Source organism: Scyliorhinus canicula, chromosome 2 (genome assembly GCF_902713615.1).
Source record: "Scyliorhinus canicula chromosome 2, sScyCan1.1, whole genome shotgun sequence".
In the NCBI taxonomy this organism is placed as follows: Eukaryota; Metazoa; Chordata; class Chondrichthyes; order Carcharhiniformes; family Scyliorhinidae; genus Scyliorhinus; species Scyliorhinus canicula.
Genome location: NC_052147.1, coordinates 164,381,635 through 164,406,573, shown reverse-complemented (window position 1 = coordinate 164,406,573; position 24,939 = coordinate 164,381,635). Strand labels below are relative to the sequence as shown.

The window sequence follows — 24,939 nt, the reverse complement described above, 5'->3', positions numbered from 1 at the left end:
AAAGGACTTGAGGAAAATATAAGGAACCATTTGCTAATTATATTTGGTACAGTAATCGGTTTATTGTAAATTTAAAAAAGTATATTCAAAGGCCCTTACGCACAAAAGAATAGTAAGAAGTCTTACAACACCAGGTTAAAGTCCAACAGGTTTGATTCAAACACGAGCTTTCGGAGCGCAGCTCCTTCCTCAGGTGAAGGAAGGAGCTGCGCTCCGAAAGCTCGTGTTTGAATCAAACCTGTTGGACTTTAACCTGGTGTTGTAAGACTTCTTACTGTGCTCACCCCAGTCCAACGCCGGCATCTCCACATCAGGGCACAAAAGAATAGTTAACATTTTTATTGCATCCTCGAAGTCCAGTAAAGGTGGCGGGGGGAAAGGGGACAAAAAAATGTTGCATTAAAAAAAAAGAGGTATCAAGATGGAGGAGAAAGGTCACAATAATGGCCAATTAATCCAGAACGTGTAGACTGTTTTACATGGGGGGGGGGGGGGGGGGGGGGAGGGGAGAGGGAGGTTGGCGGTGTGCAGAGGTGGTTTGGTGGCTCCTTTTGCAATGTTTTGAACTTGTGAAAAACATCACAACCACTTTGGCCTGGATTTTCACCACAATTGAGAGCTTGTCCACCATGATGAGGCTGGCAGAAGTGCCCCAAAATTATCAATCCCGCCCCCTTTGCAAGGGCGCGAATGGGGGTGGTTGTTTGCATGTTTCATTGAGATAGTTGGCCATTTAAATCATCAGATCCCTCCCCTGAAGTCAGATTTTCATAGCCCAGGAGTGTGAAACCTCAAGTGTGTAGAATAGAGCTGGTAAGAGAAAGTTAACTTTGCGGATTAATTTGGATATCCAGAAGGTTATCCTTTGGATCTGTTCCCTTGATACCTTTGTGGGAGGTAAAGTGTCCTTTGTTGGAGTTCAGATGCACTTTGGAGGAGGTCAAGTGCCCTTGGAATTGTTAAAGTAGACGTAAGTGCATATCAAAAATTGCATGATCTCTAACTGTCAAACTCATTTGAACTGTCACCAGACATGCCAAGATCAACTGCCAAAAAGTATCAAGAGGACCTATCTTCATGGGGGTGGGTACAGGGCCATAGGTTGTATGGTGGGTATAAATGTCTATGGGGTGGTTACAGGGCATGAGTTGGCATGGATAGGGCTTGGAAGGTGTGTGAGGGCTCAAGTAATGTTTCATGCTTTCTTCTTACAAAGAACAATGCAGCATAGGAACAATGCAGCATAGGAACAGGCCCTTCGGCCCCCCAGCCTGCGCCCACCATGGTGCCTGCCTAAACTAAAACCGTATGCACTTACGGAGTCCATATCCTTCCATTCCCACTCTATTCATATATTTGTCTAGATGCCCCTGAAATGCTGCCATCTTACCTGCTCCCACCACCTCCCCAGGCAGCTCGCTCCATATATTTATCACCCTCTGTGTAAAAAAGACTTGCCTCGCACATCAGTTCTAAACTTTTCTCCACGCACTGTAAACCTATGTCCTCTAGTTCTTGACTCTCCCACCCTAGGAAAGAACATCTGACTATCCACTCTGTCCATGCCACTCATAATCTTGTAGACCTCTATCAGGTTGCCTCTCAACCTCCGCCGTTCCAGTGAGAACTGACCGAGTTTATCTAACCTCTCCTCATAGATAATGCCCTCCATACCAGGCAACATCCCAGGAAACCACTTCTGTACCCTCTCCAAAGCATCCATATTCTTCTCGTAGTGTGGCGACCAGGATTGTACACAATATTCCAAATTAGGCCGAACTAAGGTCCTGTACAGCTGCAACATGACTTGCCAATTTTATATTCAATGCCCAGACCGATGAAGGCCAGCATGCCGTATGACATCTTGACCACCTTATCCACATGCGTTGACACTTACAGTGATCAGTGGACATGCACGCTCAGAACTCTGTCTGTCAGTACTCGCAAGAGTTCTACCATTTATTGTGTAACTCCTACATGCCTTAGACCTTCCAAAGTGCATTACCTCACACTCTGCCGTTTCTCAGCGACTCCAACCAGTTTATATCCTGCTGTATCCTCTGACAATCCTCTTCCCTGTCCACAACTGCACCAATTTGTGTGTTGTCTGTGTCATTTAGAAATTTTGGAGACAGAGCCGGAACCCCGAGGAAGGCCTTCCTCCCAGCCTGTCTCTGCACCCGGCAGCCTCTTCAGTTCTTTCCAAGGTGACCAGCCCTGACTTCTAATCTAGCCCACTGGGAATTCTCCCAACTCTGTGCATCTGAGACGCAGATGAAACTCTGGGCCTTTATTTGCACTGAAGGTGATTTGTGCCTGACATTCCGTGATCTTTTTGCAAATGTCCAAGTAGAAACCTTGACTGCCTTTTTTAATATATGATGCAAAATAGTTCCATTAGGGAGAGTATTGGCATACCTTTTTACAAAAATGGTATTTTTATATAATGGGAATAATTTTTAAAAATAAATGTAGAATACCCAATTCCTTTTCTCCAATTAAGGGGAAATTTACTCTGCACATCTTTGGGTTGTGGGGGTGAGACCCACGCAGACACGGGGAGAATGTGCAAACTCCACACGGACAGTGACCTGGGTCCTCGGTGCCGTGAGTCAGCAGTGCTAACCATTGTGCCATTGTGCTGCCCATAATGGGAAGAAGTAATCAACTTGAATGAATCAAAATTCACAATGCCTCACTTCATGAAACTGAGTCATATGTGTGCCTCTTTGTTAAGGAATGGTACATGGCCTAATGAAGTGCTTCCCAAACGTTTTCCATGTGTGACCCCATTTTAATGCCTCAGATTTTGTATAACCCTCAAATTAAAATTGGGGTGGGGGTTGGAGAGCGGGTGGTTGAGGAATTGTTGAGCAGGGTGGGGAGTATAAGTGGGTGGGAGGCAGGGGCTTCAAACTGCTGGGTTATCTCTAAAAAGCATAGACCCCCACCTTTTTACAGATTGTGTTTCCAGCAGCAATTGGGCCGCAGACAACTGACAATTAAACCAAGTGTCATGTGAGAGTACCTTCAAGAAATGGGTGTTTATCGAATAGCTGTAGTGGGTGTACATTTAAGAAATGGGTGTTTATTAGATAGCTGCAGTGATGTCAGAGAGTGGGTGGAGCTGGGCTGTCTGTCTGCTTTTACTTTTGCTTTGGGCTCGCAGCTACAGGGTGTATTTAGTTTCGTTTTAGATTTGGAGAAGCTGCAGTCACAGCAAGTGGTGTATAAATCTCTGCAGGCTAAAAAATATTCATTTGGTGATTTCAAAGTGGTAACTGTTCTCAGTAGAGAAGTTAAACCTGATGTATTTCTGTACAAAGGGTTCTTTTTGTCTTAATGGATGTTGCAAGGAAAGATTAAGAGTTACTTATAGAGTACTGTATTCTTTGGGGGATTTATTGGTGTTGATTTTTGTAAAGATGTTTACTGTGGGTTTATAAAGTGTTAACTGGTTTCATAAATAAACATTGTTTTAATTTAGAAGTACTGTAGATCTTTGTTGCATCCCACCTATAAAGTAGGCCCGTGTGCTCCCCATAACCACAATCTATTAAAAGTTGTGGGTCAGGTGAACTCCATGATACACTTTGGGCTTCTCTAACGCCTGGCCCATAACATAAGCCACTTACAAGAAAACACAGAACATTTAAGGGCCCCTTGTAGCTGTCAAAACTCAGCATAAATTCAATGGCCACCATTGTGGCCGCCACGACCCACAGTTTGGGAAATCTTGATCGAATGGGAACTAAATGATTTTCTCACTGCTGCCATGTGGGCTGAAAAATAATAATACCTGTGAATAAATTTAAATTAATAGACTGAATTTCCATCTGGGCTTGGGAAAACCAAAGTAGCTTGCTAAATACATGGCAGAATCATACGTGACTTTGAGCATTTTCATCTTTTCACACAGGGGTCAGGTTCACAGTGCATTTTCCAAACCGCATTGGAGTTTGGGTGCAGAGGTGGACCAATTAGAACGCCCATCTCAGGTCGCCAACATGGCAGCTCAGTTCCCAACATTGTTGAAAAGTGCCCATAACTTCAATGCACCACCCCTCCTCTACTTGCCACCTCACATTGTCTGGGCCACATTTCTCCATTGCCATCACATGCCACCTTCCACCTCCCCAAGCCACCCTATACCCCCCTCATTCCCCCATGCCACCTCACATCCCCATGCCACTTCTATGCCCTCCATTTATCCTTCATAGCCACTCACCCAGGATGTGCTATGTACAGTTCTCAGGAGCCATGCAAGAGCAATGACAATGATCTTAAAATCATAGAAAACCACTAAACCTCAAAAAATCTAAGAAAAGCCTGAATTCGAACTTCATATCATTGATTCTGGAACAAAAAAAAACCCAAGGGGAAAATATATGTTGTAATCCTTTAAGTGCCGATTAGGAACAAGAAACCAGATAAAAGACATGGCTGTGCTCATCAGTTCATAAAGGTTTCAGTAGTTCTTGAATCAATAAGACCACCAGCTGATCTGAAACTTTTAAAATCCAGCTAAGCCTTCATAATAAACAGTTGTCATAACAAAAGCTTCCAGCTCCTCCGACAGAACAGATTTTCATTTTCATTTCAATCAGTGGACTGGCAGACCATTGTTTTCTACCCTCAGAATCATTTTGTTTTAAAACAGTCAGGCCTACCAATCCAATTAAGTCGGAGTGCAAAAACATGACAACAGAGGAAATTTGTTTTTTGCATTTTTTGATACATTATGGTATGTTCTCCATTGGAAAAGTACTGTAATGAATGTGCAACTTACTTTTGCAAAGCAGACCCCTGTGATGAATCATTGGATTAAAATACATCTGCACTATAGTACAGCAACTAATAGTGCTGGTTGAAGAGGTCTGAACATTTTACAATTACTTTTCAGAATATTCCCGACTCCTCAGCAGATTTTCCATTGTCTTCACAAATTGAAACCTGGGGGGCGATTCTCCAAGCCCCGTCCCGGCCGGAGAATCGCTGCAACCGCGCCACGACACCCCGATGCCGGCGCGCAATTTTCCGAGGTGCGGAGAATCGGCACCATTTGCGCTGGCGTGTTTGACGCGGTGTCGGCCGCGGGCCGCTGGTATTGGCGGGGCCGCCGATTCTCCGGCCCGGATGGGCTGAGCAGCCACGCGGATGCGACAGAGTCCTGCCGCCGCCGTTCACACCTGCTCGCTGCCAGCGTGAACTCTGCCCGAAGGATCGGGGCGCAGACTATCGGGGGGAGGGGGAGGGGGCTCTGTCCCCGGGGGGGGCTCCGATGGTGTCTGGCCCGTGATCGGGCCCATCAATTGACGGGCCGGCCTCTCCCACCCGGGCCTACTTGCCTGCGCGGCCGGCCCCTGAACACCAACGCCATGTTGAGTCGGGGCCGGCGTGCGTAAGAAGGCCCCTGCGCATGCGGAGGTTGGCGCGGCTCAACTGCGCATGCACGGGTTGGCGGGGCACCCATTTGGTGCCAGGAAGGAAGGCTGGAGCGGTGTGAACAACTCCAGCACTGTGCTTGCCCCCTATGGGGGCCAGAATCAGTCGTCCCCGTGCCCGTTTCACGACAGCGTGAAATGCGACGGCGTTCATGATGGCACAAACACTTGGGCTCCATTTGGGAAAATCTCCCCCCTGATTTTCTTCCTCACCCCGCTCCAATGAAAATAGTGTGTGGGAGGAGAACCAATTTTTGTCCCCTATTTAAAATGGGGAATCTGACCTCAGTGGTGGCGGGGGAGGGGGGAGCAGGAGAGGATGTATGTTTTGCACATGAGGCATTCCCAACCTACAAAACGGCAACAGCAAGATGGCAGGTACATAGAACACAGAACATAGAACAGTACAGCACAGAACAGGCCCTTCGGCCCTCGATGTTGTGCCGAGCAATGATCACCCTACTTAAACCCACGTAACCCAACAATCCCCCCATTAACCTTACACTCCTGGCAATTTCACATGGCCAATCCACCTAACCCGCACATCTTTGGACTGTGGGAGGAAACCGGAGCACCCGGAGGAAACCCACGCACACACGGGGAGGACGTGCAGACTCCACACAGACAGTGACCCAGCCGGGAATCGAACCTGGGACCCTGGAGCTGTGAAGCATTGATGCTAACCACCATGCTACCGTGAGGCCATGTGGGAAAAAATCATAATGCTGTAAAAAAAAATTAAAGTAGGGCCACTCGTGCACCGAAAGGTGTCTCTCACCCAGAGGAATATTTGGCCCCAAGCGTTAAAAATAATTGAGTAACATGAAATAAAATCCCTGCTCTTTATTGATATATTTGGGGTGAAACTAAACATAAATCAGCAGCATGAAATGGGCGTGACATAAATTGGCAGCGGATATTTCACCACACTTGATCATCTTTCCACTGTAGGACACAGAAGGATAGTGAATCAGCAGCCAATTATTCTACAAACCCATTCCATGCTGCTAACGTCGACCAATTTCAACCGCATTTAATTCACAGTTAAAATCCTTGAAAATATTTCCTGTCACTGTGTGTCGGGTTTATTGTATATTGTATGAGATTTGTCAGGCTTTGAAGTGGCTGTGTATGCCATGCTGATAAGTGAAATGAAGGAAAAATTAGTTTCTGCCTGTTTTTGGCACATTCATACTGTGCAGCAGGAGCTCGAGCCCCGAGGCTAGTCTGAAGCTGAGACTTGGGCAATATCTGATTAATTCTGACAAGTTGCAGATCACTTGAAACAATTTGCTGATTTCCTCTCATTCTTTCCTGTGATGTGAGCACTGCTGGCATAGTCTCCATTTGTTGCCCATCCCTGATTACCCTTGAGAAGGTGGTGGGGAGCTGCTTTCTTAAACAACTTCAGTCCAAGTGGTGCAGGTGCACCCACAGTGCCACTGGGAAAGGTGAGCAGGCTTCAGGACAGTCTCATGAAATTGGAACATTTCCTCACTTGAGAACCAAACAAAATTAAGCTCAATATTGCCCAAGGTTTCTTTACTCAAAGACTTTGAAAGTAAATTTAATGTACGCAATTATTTTTTTTCCAATTAAGGGGCAATTTAGCGTGGCCAATCCACCTACTCTGCACATCTTTGGGTTGTGGGGGTGAGACCCACGCAGACATGGGGAGAATGTACAACCTTCACATGGACAGTGACCCTGGGGCCAGGACTAAACCCGGGTCCTCGTCGCCGTGAGACAGCAGCATTAACCACTGTGCCACCTAGCCACCCGGGCAACCTATATTACTAATGTTGCCTATTTGATAAATATTTTTTTAAATTTGTAATTTGGAAAATTCCTGAAATTGAATAGAGTGTGTCCATATTTTAACCAATTTCCTGGAATACATTATGGATGAATTTAAAATTCAGAATTCTGTGACTAAGGGCTTGCCAATATTGATCTGTTTAATTGATGCAGAAAGGGCAAGTATTTGTTGCACTTTTTCTGAGGTCCCTGATTTGGTGTTATGTCTGCTGAAATCTATTTCTGGGAAAATAATCTGAAATTTAAGGATTGGAATATAGAACATAGAACAGTACAGCACAGAACAGGCCCTTCGGCCCTCAATGTTGTGCCGAGCCATGATCACCCTACTCAAACCCACGTATCCACCCTATACCCGTAACCCAACAACACCCCCCTTAACCTTACTTTTATTAGGACACTACGGGCAATTTAGCATGGCCAATCCACCTAACCCGCACATCTTTGGACTGTGGGAGGAAACCGGAGCACCCGGAGGAAACCCACGCACACACGGGGGAGGACGTGCAGACTCCACACAGACAGTGACCCAGCCGGGAATCGAACCTGGGACCCTGGAGCTGTGAAGCATTTATGCTAACCACCATGCTACCCTGCTGCCCCATATGTCGTGGAAATTATAATAAAGACAAATTCCTCGAGGTTCGATTTAAGAAATTCATTTACACAAATGTATTTGCGGAGCGAGTGTTCCGGTTGCATAGCCAGGGCACCGCACTCTGAGATTTGATTAAAGAAAACAAATTTTTATAGTCTGAAATAATAGCTTGAAATAAACAGCCATGTTTATATCAAATAGACCTTGGAAAGTACATAAGATGAAATATGTAGTATGTATGTTCTTGCCCTTGGCTAAAAGCAACTCGAGTACACATTTTGTTATCTTTCGGAGGACAATGTGTTGTCATAATAAGGCCGAGACCAAAATATTAAGCAGTATTTCGTTTGTTACCTGACCTACTTATTTTCGTTCAAAAGCAGTGTTGAACTATAGTCAAGCATTTCCCAGCATGCTTCTAAGTTGGCAACTCATTAATTTCCCTTCCACAATTGCCTCCTTTTGATCTTTTGATCAACAAATTATTGTGTCCTCCGTAGAGAAGGGTGGTTTATAATGTAAGGGGAACGGACGTACGGCAGTTCCCTGTGTGTTATGAGCCTGGTAGCAAGGAGGCAAGGTGGCTAGGGCTGTTCCCGTGTTAGTACAATACAAATATCTTGCGCAACATTAAAACAGTAACCATACGATAATCAAGATTACAAAGGCGATTATAATCCAGAACACAATCCTCTGTCCTGACGATCCTAACCACCCAAAGCCAAAGCCCCATCCTTCATTTTCATGTACCTCTCTACGAATGTGATCCACCAGATTATCAATTTTCTTTGATTCATCAGGGATGTACGTGTAACAGTCACTTCCAATCAGGTCACAAGTTCTTCCCTTTTCAGCTGACAAGAAATCAAGAGCCATTCTATTCTGCAGATCAACTGCTCTTATAGCAACCATCTCAGTTTTTACCTGGTTAACAGCTTCTGCAGTGTCATTAGCTACCTGCTCAAGGATGTCTCGTAGTTCGCGTAGTTCATATACATTAGTGACTATTCCTATTGATGGTATCATTATTCCCAGCATTTGTGCCCACGTCATAATACTTTGTGTCATACAGTGATGGGGAGCGTCCTGCAATTGCTGAACGTGATGCACATAAGGGACTACGTATCCCAAATAGCAGGAGCCGTCCCAATTTTCTGGTAACCAAGGGTACGCCTTATGGCCACAGATAAAATCCGTGCCTTTATATGCGGTCAGGTTTCCTTTACTATAAGTCATCATTATCAGATCCCCTTCCCAGGAGCCTCCACTAGTTTGATTTTCAACTCCTGACCAATCAAAGATGAATAATCCTTTAGCTGTAAGGCTCTGCATGCGCATAGGGGCTGCCAATTCAAGGTCTGGGGCGAAATTCTCCGCAGACCGTCGTAACGCCGATTTCCGGCGAGCATAATTGGTGTGGATGACTCCGGCGTGGGGGCCTTCTTTTAGGCGGCTATTCTCCGTTCCCGGAGGGGCCAGCAGCGGACTGACGCGATACGCGTCAGTTTCACCCGCTGCGGAAGTGGTGAGACCCGGCGTTGGGGGGGGGGGGGGGGGGGGGGGGAGGAGGAGAGAGACAGACCCGGCATTTTTGGGGGGGGGGGGAGGAGGAGAGAGACAGACCCGGCATTTGGGGGGGGGGGGGAGGAGGAGAGAGACAGATCCGGCGTTTGGGGGGTGGGGGGAGGAGGAGAGAGACAGACCCGGCGTTGGGGGGGGGGGGGGGGGGAAGAGAGAGAGAGACAGACCGGCATTTGGGGGGGGGGAGGAGGAGAGAGACAGACCCGGCGTTTGGGGGGGGAGGAGAGAGACAGACCCGGCGTTTGGGGGGGGGAGGAGGAGAGAGACAGACCGGCATTTGGGGGGGGGGAGGAGGAGGAGGAGAGACAGACCCGGCGTTGGGGGGCTTTGCGGCGTTCAGTTGAGAGGAGAGGGGGGGGGGTTTGCGGCGTTGAGAGGAGGGGGGGGGGGGGTTTGCGGCGTTGAGTTGAGAGAGGGGGGCGGCATTGGAGGGGGGTAGGGGTGGTGAAGGGGGTAGGGGTGGTGAGGGGGGGTTGGGGTAGGGGCAGCGGCGTGCAGAGGAGGGGGGCGACGGATGCCCGGGGCCAACGCACCGTCGCCCCCCCTCTGCACGCCGCTGCCCCTACCCCCTCCCCTCACCACCCCTACCCCCCTCCAACGCCGCCCCCCCTCAACGCCGCAACCCCCCCCTCAGCGCCGGTACCCCCCTCTCTCAACGCCGCGCCCCCCCCACTGACGCCGCACACCCCCCACTAACGCCGCACCCCCCCCCCCACTAACGCCGCACCCCCCCCCCCACTAACGGAGGAAGGAGGGGGGGAGGAGGAAGGAAGGGGGGGAGGAGGAAGGAAGGGGGGGAAGAGGAGAGAGGGGGGTGTGTGTGGGTACCGGCCTTCAGAGGGGGAGGGGGGTGTGGGTACCGGCGTTGAGAGGGGGGGGGGGTTGCGGCGTTGAGAGGGGGGGGTTGCGGCGTTGAGAGGGGGGGTTGCGGCGTTGAGAGGGGGGGTTGCGGCGTTGAGAGGGGGGGGTTGCGGCATTGAGGGGGGGTTGCGGCGTTGAGAGGGGGGGGGTTGCGGCGTTGAGAGGGGGGGTTGCGGCATTGAGAGGGGGGGTTGCGGCGTTGAGAGGGGCGTTTGCGGCATTGCGAGAGATGGGGGGCGGCATTGGGAGAGATGGGGGCGGCGTTGGAGGGAGGTAGGGGTGGTGAGGGGGGGGTGGTTGGGGTAGGGGCAGCGGCATACAGAGGGGTGGGCGACGGTGCATTGGCCCCGGGCATCCGTCGCCCCCCTCTCTGCACGCCGCTGCCCCCAAACCCCACCCACCACCCCTACCCCCTCCAACGCCCCTACCCACCTCCCCACCACCCCTACCCCCCCCGCCGCAACCCCCCCGCCGCAACCCCCCTCCCCACCACCCCTACCCCCCTCCCCACCACCCCTACCCTCCCCGCCGCAACCCCCCCTGCCGCAACCCCCCCCGCCGCAACCCCCCCCCCGCTGCAACCCCCCCCCCCCCCCCCCCGCTGCAACCCCCCCCCCCCCCCCCCCCGCTGCAACCCCCCCCCCCGCTGCAACCGCCCCCCCCGCCGGAACCCGCCCCCCCGCCGGAACCGCCCCCCCGCCAGAACCCCCCCCCCCCCCCCCCCCCGCCGTAACCCCCCCCCGCCTGGAACCCCCCCCCCCCCCCCGCCGGAACCCCCCCCCCCCCCCCCGCCGGAACCACCCCCCCCCCCCCCCCCCCGCCGGAAACCCCCCCCCCCCCCCCCCCCAACGGACTCTGAACGGCGTCAACCATCATCAATGGCTGACGCCGTTTTAAAGCTACTCTGTTTTTCGCCGACGTGACCCGTGGCCACGTCGGCGGGACTTCGGCCCATCCGGGCCGGAGATTTGGTGAAACAAAAATATAATGAAATCCCGCCGGCGCCAGCTGTTTTCAGAGGCTGCTGGCGGGATTTGCACAACGCCGGTTTTTGGCCGGTCAGAGAATAAAAAACCCTGCGGGAGCGGGATTAACGCCACTGCCGGCCGATTCTCCGATCCTGCGTGGGGTCGGAGAATTTCGCCCCTGATCACACTGACTCGTGCCTGCTGAGTGGGTCCCATATGTTTTATGATTCTTAAAGCATTTACTTCCTTTTGGGACTCCAGTATGATTGGGTGGTTGATGTGTTACATTAAACCTAGGCCCTCACCATTCCTCAAACTTATTCATATCGTATCCAGCTAATCTCCAATATAATATATTCTATGTATCTTCACCATGTCCTGTACTATTTCTTCTCAGAGCCCATTCTGCTATCTCTTTACTGGTGAATGGGATAGGTCGCACAGGGATGCCCTCCCCTGATCATCTGGGAATTTGTGTACAAACCCAACAACTGAATTTATTTACCCTCTCTGCGTATGAGTGAGACATGTATATTAAGGTTTTAGTATGCACTTTCCCCTTTACATGATGTTGGATTAATATGATAAGACATAAGAACAGCAGCGCTGTCATTCTCTTCAGGTCAGCGTTTCGCGAGTACTCTCAAAGTTCCGGATGATGTTGTTTACACCAAGTTGTGTGGATCCCATCTGGCTTTTCTTTTACTTTAACGACTGTTCGGGTTGTGAGCAGCACTTGGTAGGGACCTTTCCACCTAGGAGAAAAATAATCTTTGATTAGTGCTTTCACATATACTTGATCTCCAGGTTTAAAGGGTGTGTATTTTCCTCTTTTGGATGCATCTGAGCCTGTCGCACCTATTCATGTATTTTTGTCAGTGGTTTCACACATGGCCTGGGCATATTTTAGTGATGCCTCATCTTCCCATATTAAGACTACTGCCGCTGGAGTCATTGGGGGTTTAGTTCCAGTTGTCATGGGACGTTCCATTAATATCTCATACGGGGTTAAACCCGTATTACGATTTCTCTGATTTCTCAGGGCATACATTACTATGGGTATGGCATCTGGCCATAGCAGCCCATTATGTTGACACACTTTTGGAACTGCAGTTTTAATTATTCCATCTGCCCTTTCCACCATTCCTGAGGATTGTGGCTGATATGGGATATGCAATTTCCAATCAAATCCCATGGCTTCTGTTAGGGCTTTGGTCAATTTGCTAGTGAAATGAGTTCCCCTGTCACTGTTAATACCCATTGGTATCCCAAACCTATGTATTATTTATTTTAACAGAATATTTACCCCTGTTCTAGCATCATCTCTTTTGGTTGGAAAAGCCTCTACCCACCGTGAAAACATGTCCACTCTCACCGATTACTCCTTTGACAAATCATACATGTGCGGGCTACTTTTTCAATTGTTACCGTAATACCTCGAGCATACCATTGTTGACATATGGCATGTGTCATCCCTCCTTTGCCCACATGATCCTGCCCATGGGCAAGGCGACATAGTGGCAAAAACAGACTTCTGGGGCATACTGCACGGGTATCTGGGTGGATTCAGATTTGATGATTGTCTTGCTAGCAACCCACTTTTAGCCAGGAGCGATGCTCCTGTAGGGAGGCTTGCCCCTGTGCCTGGATAGCAACCTGCTTTTAGCCAGGAGCGATGCTCCTGTAGGGAGGCTTGCTCCTGTGCCTGGATAGCAACCCACTTTTAGCCAGGAGCGATGCTCCTGTAGGGAGGCTTGGTCCTGTGCCTGGATAGCAACCTGCTTTTAGCCAGGAGCGATGCTCCTGTAGGGAGGCTTGGTCCTGTGCCTGGATAGCAACCTGCTTTTAGCCAGGAGCGATGCTCCTGTAGGGAGGCTTGGTCCTGTGCCTGGATAGCAACCTGCTTTTAGCCAGGAGCGATGCTCCTGTAGGGAGGCTTGCCCCTGTGCCTGGATAGCAACCTGCTTTTAGCCAGGAGCGATTCTCCTGTAGGGAGGCTTGGTCCTGTGCCTGGATAGCAACCTGCTTTTAGCCAGGAGCGATGCTCCTGTAGGGAGGCTTGGTCCTGTGCCTGGATAGCAACCTGCTTTTAGCCAGGAACGATGCTCCTGTAGGGAGGCTTGGTCCTGTGCCTGGATAGCAACCTGCTTTTAGCCAGGAGCGATGCTCCTGTAGGGAGGCTTGGTCCTGTGCCTGGATAGCAACCTGCTTTTAGCCAGGAGCGATGCTCCTGTAGGGAGGCTTGCTCCTGTGCCTGTTTTAACTTTGGTTCTGTTATGGTGGATGGAAGTTCAACTGCAGCAGCTTGTAGCTGTGGCTGCTGTTTGAGAGCCACTTCCTTTGCTATTTTATCGACAAATCTATTGCCGCATGAGACTTCATCGTCTGCGGTAGTATGCGCTTCACGCTTTAAAACGGCTATCTTGCTGGGCAGCTGAACAGCATCTAGTAAATTTAAAACCAATTTAGCATGTTTAATAGGTTGGCTGGAGGAAGTTATGAATCGTTTGTTTTCCATAATTGGACAAAATCATGTACTACCCCAAAGCGGATCGGGAATCAGTATAAACATTGACTGTTTTATTTTCATGTGAATGAAGCTAGAATACATGCTTTAGTAAGGGAAAACTATTCGGCCACTTGAGCAGACATTCCCGAAGGCAGAGCAACAGCTTCCACCACCTTGAATGGGGTTACTATTGCACAGCCAGCCGGAGGGTCATATCATTTGGTCGGTTTGCTAACCCATCGGTGAAAAAGATAACGTCTGGATTTTCTAGTGGGTGACTCAATAAATCAGGTTGAGGGGTTTTGGTGGCTTCAACCAATTGCAAACAGTCATGATCATACAGATGTTCTGCTTCCGAGGGCATGGGCAAGAGTGTAGCAGGGTTGACAGCTGGCGCTCGCTTGTATAAAGTTGGTTTTAGAGAGGATTACTTCATACCCAGTGTGTCGAGCCGCAGTAATATGCTGCGTTGCGGATTAATTAATATAGTCCGGTATCCACTGCCTGCAATAGCCCACCATGCCGAGGAAGGTAAAGGTTTCCTTTTTCGTGTGCGGAGTTGAAACCCTTGTTACAGCCTGTACGCTTTCAGACTCAAGCCTCCGCTGTCCTTGCTGCAGCTGAAATCCCAAATACTGAACTGTCTCCAGACAGAGTTGCAGTTTGTCCATTGAGATTCTATGCTCTCTTTCTGCCAGATGTGATAATAACAAAAGGGTATTCTGTTGACAAACTAGCCCTCCCTCTGAGGCTATCAATAAATCGTCAGCATATTGAGGGAATTTGAGCCTGCAGATAACTGGCACTTGTCCAAGTCTCTTTTAATACTGTTGATTCCGATATGTAAAGCAAATAGATACTGACTTTCCGGGTGCAATGGTATGGAGAAAACGGCTGAGAAAGTATTTCCTGTTGGTGGTTTAGAAGACAAAATGACATTTGTGTCCGGCACCAATTTTATTGATGGTGCTGAGATCTTGTCCACTCATTGGCTCTTCTTACCTTTGGAATGGGGAGTATAGGGGTGTTACAGGGGCTTTGTGTTCTCTTCAGCACCCCTTGCTGTAATAGTGCCTTGATCTCTCCCTCTATCCCTTTTTCTGCTTCTAGTGCCAACCAGTATAGTTTTAAGCAGGGCAGGGCAACGAGCTTCTGCAACTGCACCCTATGCGCTGGGGCAGAATGTACTTTTCTAACATGATTTTTATGTTGGGCCCAGGGATGTGCCGGTACCTGGGCCAGGATTGAAGGGATTAAATGATGGCTCTCTCGGGGAGGTTGTTATCTTTCAAATGTAGCGGGCCATTGCTCCTCTTTCCAAGTCACTCTGCCTTCCTGTTTGCCATAAAAGTCTATCAGGCAATTTTGTCCATCTGTTTCAATATAAATCCCATGTATTACTTTTTTCCTTTGGCCTCTTTGATCACTTCTCCTATTTGCCTTGCCTTAGTCTTACGGCCAATGTTAAATGGGGTTCTGAAGTTAAACCCATCCTAAAAAGGTCCCTCTGACGTACTAACATTCCTAATCCCACAACACCACAAAATCAAAATGAGTGATATGCAATGAGGTCTGCTTTCCTACGTGATTTTGCATTTGTAAATTGTATGCATGCTCATCCTCACAAGCATACCAAGCCGTGCAGTGGGTCACGATATTCACTCGGTTGGACTCTTATCAGGTGTTTTAATAGCTGTGCCCAAGGGTCATAGCCTTTTACAAGACTTCCTGCAGTTTTTTTTTTTAACAGTGGTACTGTAAGGGTTAACGTTCAGCTGCCAGCATACAACACAGACACACAGCGTTCGGGCGCAGGCTCAGAAGTCAATAAATTTTGCAGCTGGTGAGCTCGTATTTGAGACAGTGCTATAAACATTCCATTATCAATGCAATGTATTACCGCTCCTAATTTACAGAGTGTCTGCCTAATAGGGGAAGGTGTCGCTAGGTGGGGAATATCCTTCCTGGGGGTTAAATGCTTCTTGGCCCCTTGCATGATAGCCTCTTTCCCTCTGTTTGCTAACCAGTGTTCGAGGGACTAATTTCCTTCATTCAAACGATTATCATTATTGGGAACCCAGCCCCCATTTATACCGGGTGGGACTTCAATCCCATCCTTCAAAGCTGGCCAAGATGCACCATAAGAGTATTTTAGAAGCAGCAAAACATCCCCTGGGAGGGGGATATAAATACCACACATTTAAGTCAATTTCCAATGATTGATTTTATAGGAATTAGTTATTCTTAGAGAATAACTAACAGCCAGGCTGTTACTCAGGTACTGCTGTAAGTTGGTATGGGACCGGTGCTAAAGAAGAACCAGGCAACTTCCCTCAATGACTACTGTCCAGTGGCCTTGACATTGATCAAGGGCAGCAGGGTAGCATGGTGGTTAGCATAAATGCTTCACAGCTCCAGGGTCCCAGGTTCGATTCCCGGCTGGGTCACTGTCTGTGTGGAGTCTGCACATCCTCCCCCTGTTTGCGTGGGTTTCCTCCGGGTGCTCCGGTTTCCTCCCACAGTCCAAAGATGTGCGGGTTAGGTGGATTGGCCATGCTAAATTGCCCGTAGTGTCCTAATAAAAGTAAGGTTAAGGGGGGGGGGGGTTGTTGGGTTACTGGTATAGGGTGGATACGTGGGTTTGAGTAGGGTGATCATGGCTCGGCACAACATTGAGGGCCGAAGGGCCTGTTCTGTGCTGTACTGTTCTATGTTCTATGTTCTATGTTCTAGATGTATATTTTTCTTTGTCAATTCAGAAAATGTCAACTGTCTGCTGAAATGGTTAATGTTTCCTGCAGAACCTAAGGGGGCGGAGAACTTGGAATGATGCTATTTACGTCTTTTCACATAATCTAAAAATTTATTCATATTCAATTACTTTTATTCGTAAAGGCACTTTCTTTCTTTTAAGCTCGTTTTAATTTCCAACGTTTCAGTGCATTAGAAAAATCTCAACACAAATCACTTAAATTATAATCCCGGACTCACAAGAACAGACGATAAAAAATACAACCCACTTAGCACTTCATGCTTTGACTAAAATTAATTGGTTGAACAAAACACACAGATTGTCATAGCTAACAAATATCACCATTAACCATTAGCCTACAGAAAATCTGAATTCCCTTTTCGACAGGAACCCATCTGTTACCCTTTTACCTTAATCGTCTATTTACTTTTACTCCCCTGTTTTTTTTTCGAGGGGGTCAGCTTCATTAGATTCCTATGGGGGACATATAGGTTTTCCTACCTCATTCCATTGCTTTACGGTTGTTTCTTTTCATTTTCTTACTCATTTTGACTCTCTTATTTGTCTTCTTCAAGGCGTTCACCTTCTTTCTCGCTCCAGATGCCTTTACCGAGGCTTCGGGGTGACCTGTGAGGGGGCGTCAAGTTTATTGCTCATCGTTCCTTCTGCAAAATAATTTAGTACATATATATAACAATAACAACGAGCGCGGGAATCATTTACAAATACTACAGAGAGCGCACACCGGTGTTTAACCTTTAACGAACCTCAAAGTCTCTAAAAAAAATTTTAGTCTCCAAGGTCCCATTTTTCTTCCCATGCAGCTATCGTTAATTTATTAATTAAGATAACTCATCCTAGCATGAGTCACCGGCCAGTAATTAAGGCTGCCAAACGCTGCATCGCCCCCCCCCCCCCCCCCCCCCCCCCCCGCCTTTCAGCTGGGGTTGCGCTATGGCTCTCTCTCTTTCAGCTGACAGAGTCCTATGTATAGAGTCCTTTTGGGATTCACATCCCGTTAAATTAGGGAAACTGCAACGACTATGCCAATAATAAAGATTAATTTCTCGAGGTTTGATTTAAGGAAATTTATTTCCAAAAATGTGTTTGCGGAGAGAGAGTTTTCCAGCTGCATAGCCAGGGCACCGCACTCTGAGATTCGATTGAAGAAAGCATATTTTTATAGTCTGAAATAACAGCTTGAAGTAAACAACCATGTTTATATTAAATAGACCTTGGAAAGTACATAAGATGAAATACGTAGTACGTATGTTCTTCCCCTTGGCTAAAAGCAACTCGAGTACACATTTTTTTATCTTTCAAAGGACAATGTGTTTTCAAAATAAGGGGAAGACCAAAATATTAAGCAGTATTTCGTTTATGTTACCTGACCTACTTATTTTCGTTCAAAAGCAGTGTTGAATTATAGTCAAGCATTTCCCAGCATGCTTCTAAATTGGCAACTCATTAATTTTCCTTCCACAGAATAAGAGAAGGATTAAGTAGTGGCATACACCGTTTGCATTGTCTCAGGGCATTCTGGGTCATATTATGTTTTAAATATAAAATATTAGCAATTGAGTGAAAACGTACAAAGCATAATCTTTAATTTTATATTTTGCAGTGAGATCACAGATTTCTACGATCACTGTAGCCACTTTCAATACCACCGTAGCATCGTTCAATGTGGGATATTCCGATTTCTTCAGTGAACACATGCGAAAGCTATGTAACCAAGTGGCTATACCTGAATTGACCCATGAGCCACTGGCATGTGCTAACCTGCCCCGCAGTCTGACTGATTCCTGTATAAACTACAGCAGCCTGGAGCAAACCGAGAACATGGAAGGATCCAACTATTTTATCAAGAAAAATGGGATGCTTGATCTTGGGGTAATGTTTTAAAATAATAAAATCAAATCTAACATGACTTTGGGAAGTGCAGTAAGGTATGAAGAATTAAGATTTTAATGATTCAGGATTTGAATGATTCAGGAAGACCAAAATTATGTTTAATGAAAATGATGTCCATTTTCTGATTATCGACAATATACCCTCAATTTGGAGTTGCTTACTCCAAATTCTCTATCAATTTGAATCATACAAAATGGTATTTTTATCAAAACTGCTCAGTTTGAGTTACTACTCACCTTTCGTTACCCTTTCTCCCCTTTGCTTCCTCCTTCCCCTCCCCCCACATCTACATCTGTCACTGTTTACCCTCTGATGTTAGTTTCTCTGCAGTTTGGCCTTTCACACGTTTTTCTCTCTCAGGGGACTGCCATTAGCATTCTTTCCCTTTGCTTTCTGTGTCTATCAGCATCCCGTTTCCCTGGGTCTCTGTGGCTACGACTCAAATGTCATCCTCCCTCCACAGTATGTCAGGTGATACCTTTAAGAAATAGGTGCTTTATCAAATGGCTGCAGTGATGTCATTGTGTGGGTGGAGCTGGGCTCTGCTCTGCTTTTTACTTTAGTTTTGTGCCGAAAGCTGCTTTTGGCTCTGTTTAGTTTCGCTTTCAGTTGGAGAGCTGCATGTGAACCAAGCAGATGTGTGTATTGATCTTTCTCTCTACAAGCTAAAGAATGTCTCCAGATCACTTGATGATTTCAAACAATACCTGTTTCTGTAGAGAATTTAAGCCTGCTGTCTTTATTTAAAAAGGGTTTAACTTATGGATGTTGCTAGGAAAGGTATTAAAGGTTACCTATAGAGTATTGTATCTGTGGGGTTTTGTGTGTTGGTAGTTGATAAGCTGTTTACTGTGTGTATAAAATGTTAACTGGATTATTAGAATAAACATTGTTTTTGTTTAAAAATACTTTTAGTTCTCTGTTGCATCACACCTGTAAAGTGGGCCTTTGTGCACCCCATAACCAAAATCTATTCAAAGTTGTGGGTCAGGTGAACTCCATGGTATATTTTGGTGTTCTCTAAACCCTGGCCAATAGTAAGTATAAATATTTCCCACTTCTCTGTCTTTAGCTTTGACAAAAGGGTCATTTGGACTCGAAACGTTAGCTTTTTTTATCTCCCTACAGATGCTGCCAGACTTGCTGAGATTTTCCAGCATTTTCTTTTTGGTGAGTGGACTGGGTGTTGGTGGGGGATGTTTAAGGTAGTCTGGGTGTGTAAAATGGTTAGGCGGTTCAAGGCCTACAGGTGAGCTGCGGATTCCGTCAGAAGCACCGGGCTAAGTCTCTTTAGGAATGTTGACTGTTAACCTGCCCACTCTGGTCTCAGCCCGCCTCCAGGCCACCAGAAGATTCCTCCTCCTGGCAGCCTCAAGACAGAGGTAGGATCATTATTGTGGAATTACCTCAATTGAGGAAAAACCTCAAAGTCTGTTCTCGACCGCGTGGTGTTGGTAAAACTTTGTTTAATTCGGAAAAACTGTGTGCACACAGGAGAGACAGATTCTGCGACTATCCTGTAGCTTGCAGAAGGCAGCTCTGCCTGTCCTCAGAATTACATGCATATATATTTAAAGTTCTTTGGAGTCACAAGCAGGTATTGACGTCACTGAATCATTCGGAACAATACAAAGTGATCAGTATGCATATTTTCTGGTCCCCGTAATGGGAAAACGATTAAAGAATACAATGTTTCCTTACAATCTCATGGGTTTGTGCTTAACATATTTAACTTCTAGAAGAAGTGCGAATGTGATGGACAATGGATCCCTTAGACTTACTGGGGCCTTCTGTGTTTCCCTTTTCATATTCAAATGCTCTGTGAGATGATTAAATCATTTCCAACGTGGGTGACTTTAACCCCTTGCTTGCTGTTTTTTTTCTTAGTATATGTTTAACCCCTTGCCTGCTGGTTTGCCCTTGACCTGTGCTATTACAATACTTTGAGACATCTTTATTATATCAATCCTGACACATATAGCAATTTATTCCACTAACATTCCCCCCCAATGGCTCTTGGTAATATACATACCCAAGAAAGCCATATAAACACTCCCTTCTCTCTGTGTGCTTCCTTTGGTTGAAAACATATTTTATAGTTATCTTGTGGATTTATCATGCTTGCTCGCCCACGGGTAACTTCCTACAGTTTTACTTATTTATTTAAGACACCGACCGCACCTGATCTCATTGGGTGGCCTGCCCTCCGGTTCCACGAAATGTGTCCAAAACAACATGGCTGTAAATTCCAGCCATTCCTTTCTCCTCCCCTCCCGCATCTCGGACGAATGCCATTGGGATGTACTGAGGGACAATTTGCTTTTCCACTGCCTTTCTTTGCTTGCAGCACATAACTGTTGCCCATATCAGTACAGCACGTGTTCCCAGGGTTATCCCTAACCTCACTGTCTCCCATACGCATGCTGAACGACCCCCTCCAAATATGTCCCACCAGTGGTGTGCCCCTGAGAGTCCTATCTTGATGGCGGTCTGGAGCGCTAAGTTCACCTGAATTCTCCCCTTGCTTGTTTGTTCTGCAGACTGCCTGGTATAATCCTGGGCTAATTCTGTGGCGTGTTTCATTGCCTCACGAATTATATTGCCCAGTGTCTTGTCAGTGTACAGGGAAGCGTTGCACCAGGCTCCGAATAAATACCCTGATGTGCTCCCTGAGAGTGAAATTCTCCCATTGTCAATGAGTCTGTGACTTGCAAACAGAAGCAATGGCTACTACCACAGAGTAAACCCCCTGAGATGATCTCCGCCTCCGGCGTTGTGAAGCACCATTGTGTCGGCCCCACCTGTATTGCTTTGAAGGCTTCCCATAAAGGCAGTATGTTGACCATCACTTTGCTGGTATTAGACAGGGGCTTGAGGGTTTTACATGCACACACAATATAATGTATTGAACAGCCATCTGCAGTGCTTAGGTATGCCAAACCTTTGCTGTGTGCAATGTACCCCTGGATCCAGTTCGATAGACCCAGCCCTCCTGTCCTGTTCCCAGGGATTCAAACCTGTAACTGTCCTCAAAGGTACCTTTTGTTTGCCTTTCCTGAGGGACCGCCATTATGCATCTCATCCCTCCGTCAATTGGTTCATCGCCTGGCCTGGTGACCACAAGCTCGTGCCTGTCCCTATGTAAATTTAAGAGATTTAAACTGTGTAGGGATGGTTCCAAATCGGAAGTCTGTGATGTCAGCTTTGATACCGTCAATTGCATCCCTTGCCAACGTATCACAAGCCCTGCCTTTCGCTTGCTCTTCTATGGTGTTAATTATCCCTGCTGATAGCATATCTAAGACTCGCACTAGCCCTTCTCCTTGTAGGTTTATGGCATTCACTGCATATTTAGTCCCACAAGCTCCGTACTGCAGCCCCTTTCCTACTTCGGCTGCTACCCAGGAGGAGTAACTGTTGGCCTCCGCTAACTGTGCTGAATTCATAACAGAAATAGCACTGCTAAACAACCCGCCAATGTCCCCTAAGATACTGCGTTTGCTGCGCCTGTATAACTTTGATTCTGGAGCGATCCTGTAGGTATAGTCGTCTATGGCATCCTGCAGTCTAGTCTCTGCCCAAATTATAGCACTAGGGTGATCATTTTGGACACTAAGGGCAATTTATCATGGCCAATCCACCTAACCTGCACATCTTTGGACTGTGGGAGGAAACCGGAGCACCTGGAGGAAACCCACGCACACACGGGGAGGATGTGCAGACTCCACACAGACAGTGACCCAAGCCGGAATTGAACCTGGGACCCTGGAGCTGTGAAGCAATTGTGCTATCCACAATTCTTGTGCAGGGCTCCACCCTTGGCTCCGCCCATGGCCCCTCCCACTACCGGAAGTATAAAGTGCTGCAGCCGTGAGCCTGCCCTCAGTTCTTCTAGTTGCAGGCAGGCTCAATTGTAAGACTATTAAAACCACAGTTTACTTCCAATCGTATCTCTAGTGAATTGATGGTCACATCAATTTAATAGTCTTAGAAAACTTGAAGAAAACTACTATGGAATCAGCCCTCAAACCTGACCGACTAGAACTCGACCCGCAGGCTGCAGAGGCGAAGGAAATCTTCCTACACTGGCTTCGATGTTTCAAGGCCTACCTGGCTGAATCAAGCATATCCGAGACTACAGAGGAGCAGAAACTCAGCCTACTGCACGCACGGGTGAGCCATCGTATCTCTACGCAACTCAATTGTACCACCTCATATACGGAGGCACTGGCTATGCTCGACCGATTGCACGTGCGGCTGATTAGCGAGGTCCACGCGCGGCACATTTTCACGACCCGCCGCCAGCGCTCCGCAGAGTCACTGAAAGACCACCTGCGTGATTTAAAAGCCCTTGCTCGGGACTGAAATTTTCAGGCTGTAACGGTCTCCAAACACGTGGAACTCGCTGTCCGTGATGTATATGTTGCAGGGCTCAGGTCTAACTATGTGCGCCAGTGACTACTTGAAAAAGGGGCCCAGAACTTGGAGGACACTGTAGAGTTAGCAACGACTATGGAGGTCGCGTTCCGCAGTCTGAACTAATTCCCCGTGGACCAAGCGACCCCATCGTGGGCCCCCGACCAGCGACTGCCCCAGGCCTGCGCCGCGCGGCCACCCACTCACTATGGAGTGTCAGCGTACCATTTTTGTGGACAGCCCCAACACCCACAGCAGCACTGCCCGGCCCGCAACGCGACCTGCAACAGCTGCGGTCGCAAAGGACACTATGCCTCAGTCTGCCTGGCAAAATCGAAACTTTCTAACTCCCCCGCAGTCCAGACCACTCGCCTCTCAAACTCACAGACCCATAATGCTACAGCCTGTCTGCCGACTCCGCCTCTGCCCGACATGTGCGACTCATGAGGGCCGCCATCTTGGCAATCCTCCCCCACGCGGCCGGCCACGTGCGAGTCATGGGGGCCGTCGTCTTTGATGTCATCTTCCTCGCCGCCCGCCACGTGCGATCCATGGGGGTGGCCATCTTGGGCGCCATCTTCTTCATCACCCGCCACGTGCGATCAACGGGGGCCGCCATCTTGGCCATCAACCGAATCTCACCTCGACGACTACGCCTTCAGCGGACAGTCATCACAGGGCCACTCCAGCACTGCTGATCGAGCCGCCGACTACCTGCAGCTCAACGCGGTCACGCTGGACCAGTCGCGTCCGAAGCACCTCCAGAGCTTGATGATGTCCGTTAAAATCAACGGGTACAGGACACCGTGCCTCTTCGACTCTGGGATCACCGAGAGCTTCGTACATCCTGACCTGGTAAGACGCTGTTCGCCCCATATCTTCCCTGCACGGCAAACTATCTCCCTCGCCTCGGGCTCGCACTCAGTCCACATACAAGGGCGCACCGTTGCGACCCTAACGATTCAGGGCGCCAGCTACTCTAATTTCCAGCTGTATGTACCCCCCCCGACCTCTGCTCCCCACTCTTATTCGGGATTGACTTTCAATGTAACCTCAAGAGCCTCACACTCAGCTTCGGCGGACCACTCACTATCTGCAGTCTAGCGACTCTGAAAATCGACCCCTCCCCACTCTTCGCTAATCTCACTGCTAACTGCAAACCCGTAGCCACTCGCAGCAGGCGGTATAGCCTGCAGGACAGGGTATTTATTAGAGCCGAAGTCCAGCGGCTCCTACGTGAGGGAGTCATAGAGGCCAGTAATAGCCCCTGGAGAGCTCAGGTGGTGGTCGTAAAGACCGGGGAAAAGTTCCGGATGGTGGTTGATTACTGCCAAACCATTAACCGGTTCACGCACCTCGATGCGTACCCCCTCCCCAGAATTGCAGACGTGGTCAATCAGATCGCCCAGTACCGTATATTCTCCACGGTGGATCTGAAGTCTGCTTACCACCAGCATCCAATCCGCCCGGAGGACCGCCACTACACGGCGTTCGAGGCAGACGGCCACCTCTTCCACTTCCTCCGGGTTCCCTTTGGCGTCACTAATGGGGTCTCGGTGTTCCAACGAACAATGGACCCAATGGTGGACCAGTACGGGCTGCGGGCCACGTTTCCGTACTTGGACAATGTCACCATCTGCGGCCATGATCAGCAGAACCACGACGCCAACCTCCACCGATCTCACTTACAATACGGAGAAATGCGTTTTCCGCACTACCAGACTAGCCATCCTCGGCTATGTCGTGGAAAACGGAGTCCTGGGCCCCGACCCGGACCGTATGCGCCCCCTCTTACAACTCCCTCTCCCTCATTGTCCCAGAGCCCTCAAGGTGCCTGGGATTCTTCTCGTATTATGCCCAGTGGGTCCCCCAGTATGCGGACAAATCCCGCCCACTATTTAAGACCACACTCTTCCCACTGTCAGCTGAGGCCTGACAGGCCTTCAACTGCATTAAGGAGGACATTTCCAAAGCCGCCATGCGGGCGGTAGATGAATCCGTCCCCTTTCACGTGGAGAGCGACGCCTCAGAGGTCGCTCTCGCCCCCACTCTGAATCAGGCAGGGAGACCAGTCGCCT

General features: G+C 48.4%; 1 protein-coding gene across 12 annotated transcripts in view; it reads left to right on the top strand.

Moving 5' to 3' along the window:
* LOC119960968 (protein unc-80 homolog) overlaps window positions 1–24,939 on the top strand; it is a 475,408-nt gene that overhangs the window by 127,222 nt on the left and 323,247 nt on the right. For all 12 annotated transcript variants that reach the window (XM_038788541.1, XM_038788566.1, XM_038788560.1 and 9 more), the window contains one exon: window positions 18,156–18,424. In XM_038788541.1, the coding sequence (XP_038644469.1) occupies window positions 18,156–18,424 (269 nt within the window). The remainder of the gene's footprint in view (window positions 1–18,155; window positions 18,425–24,939) is intronic.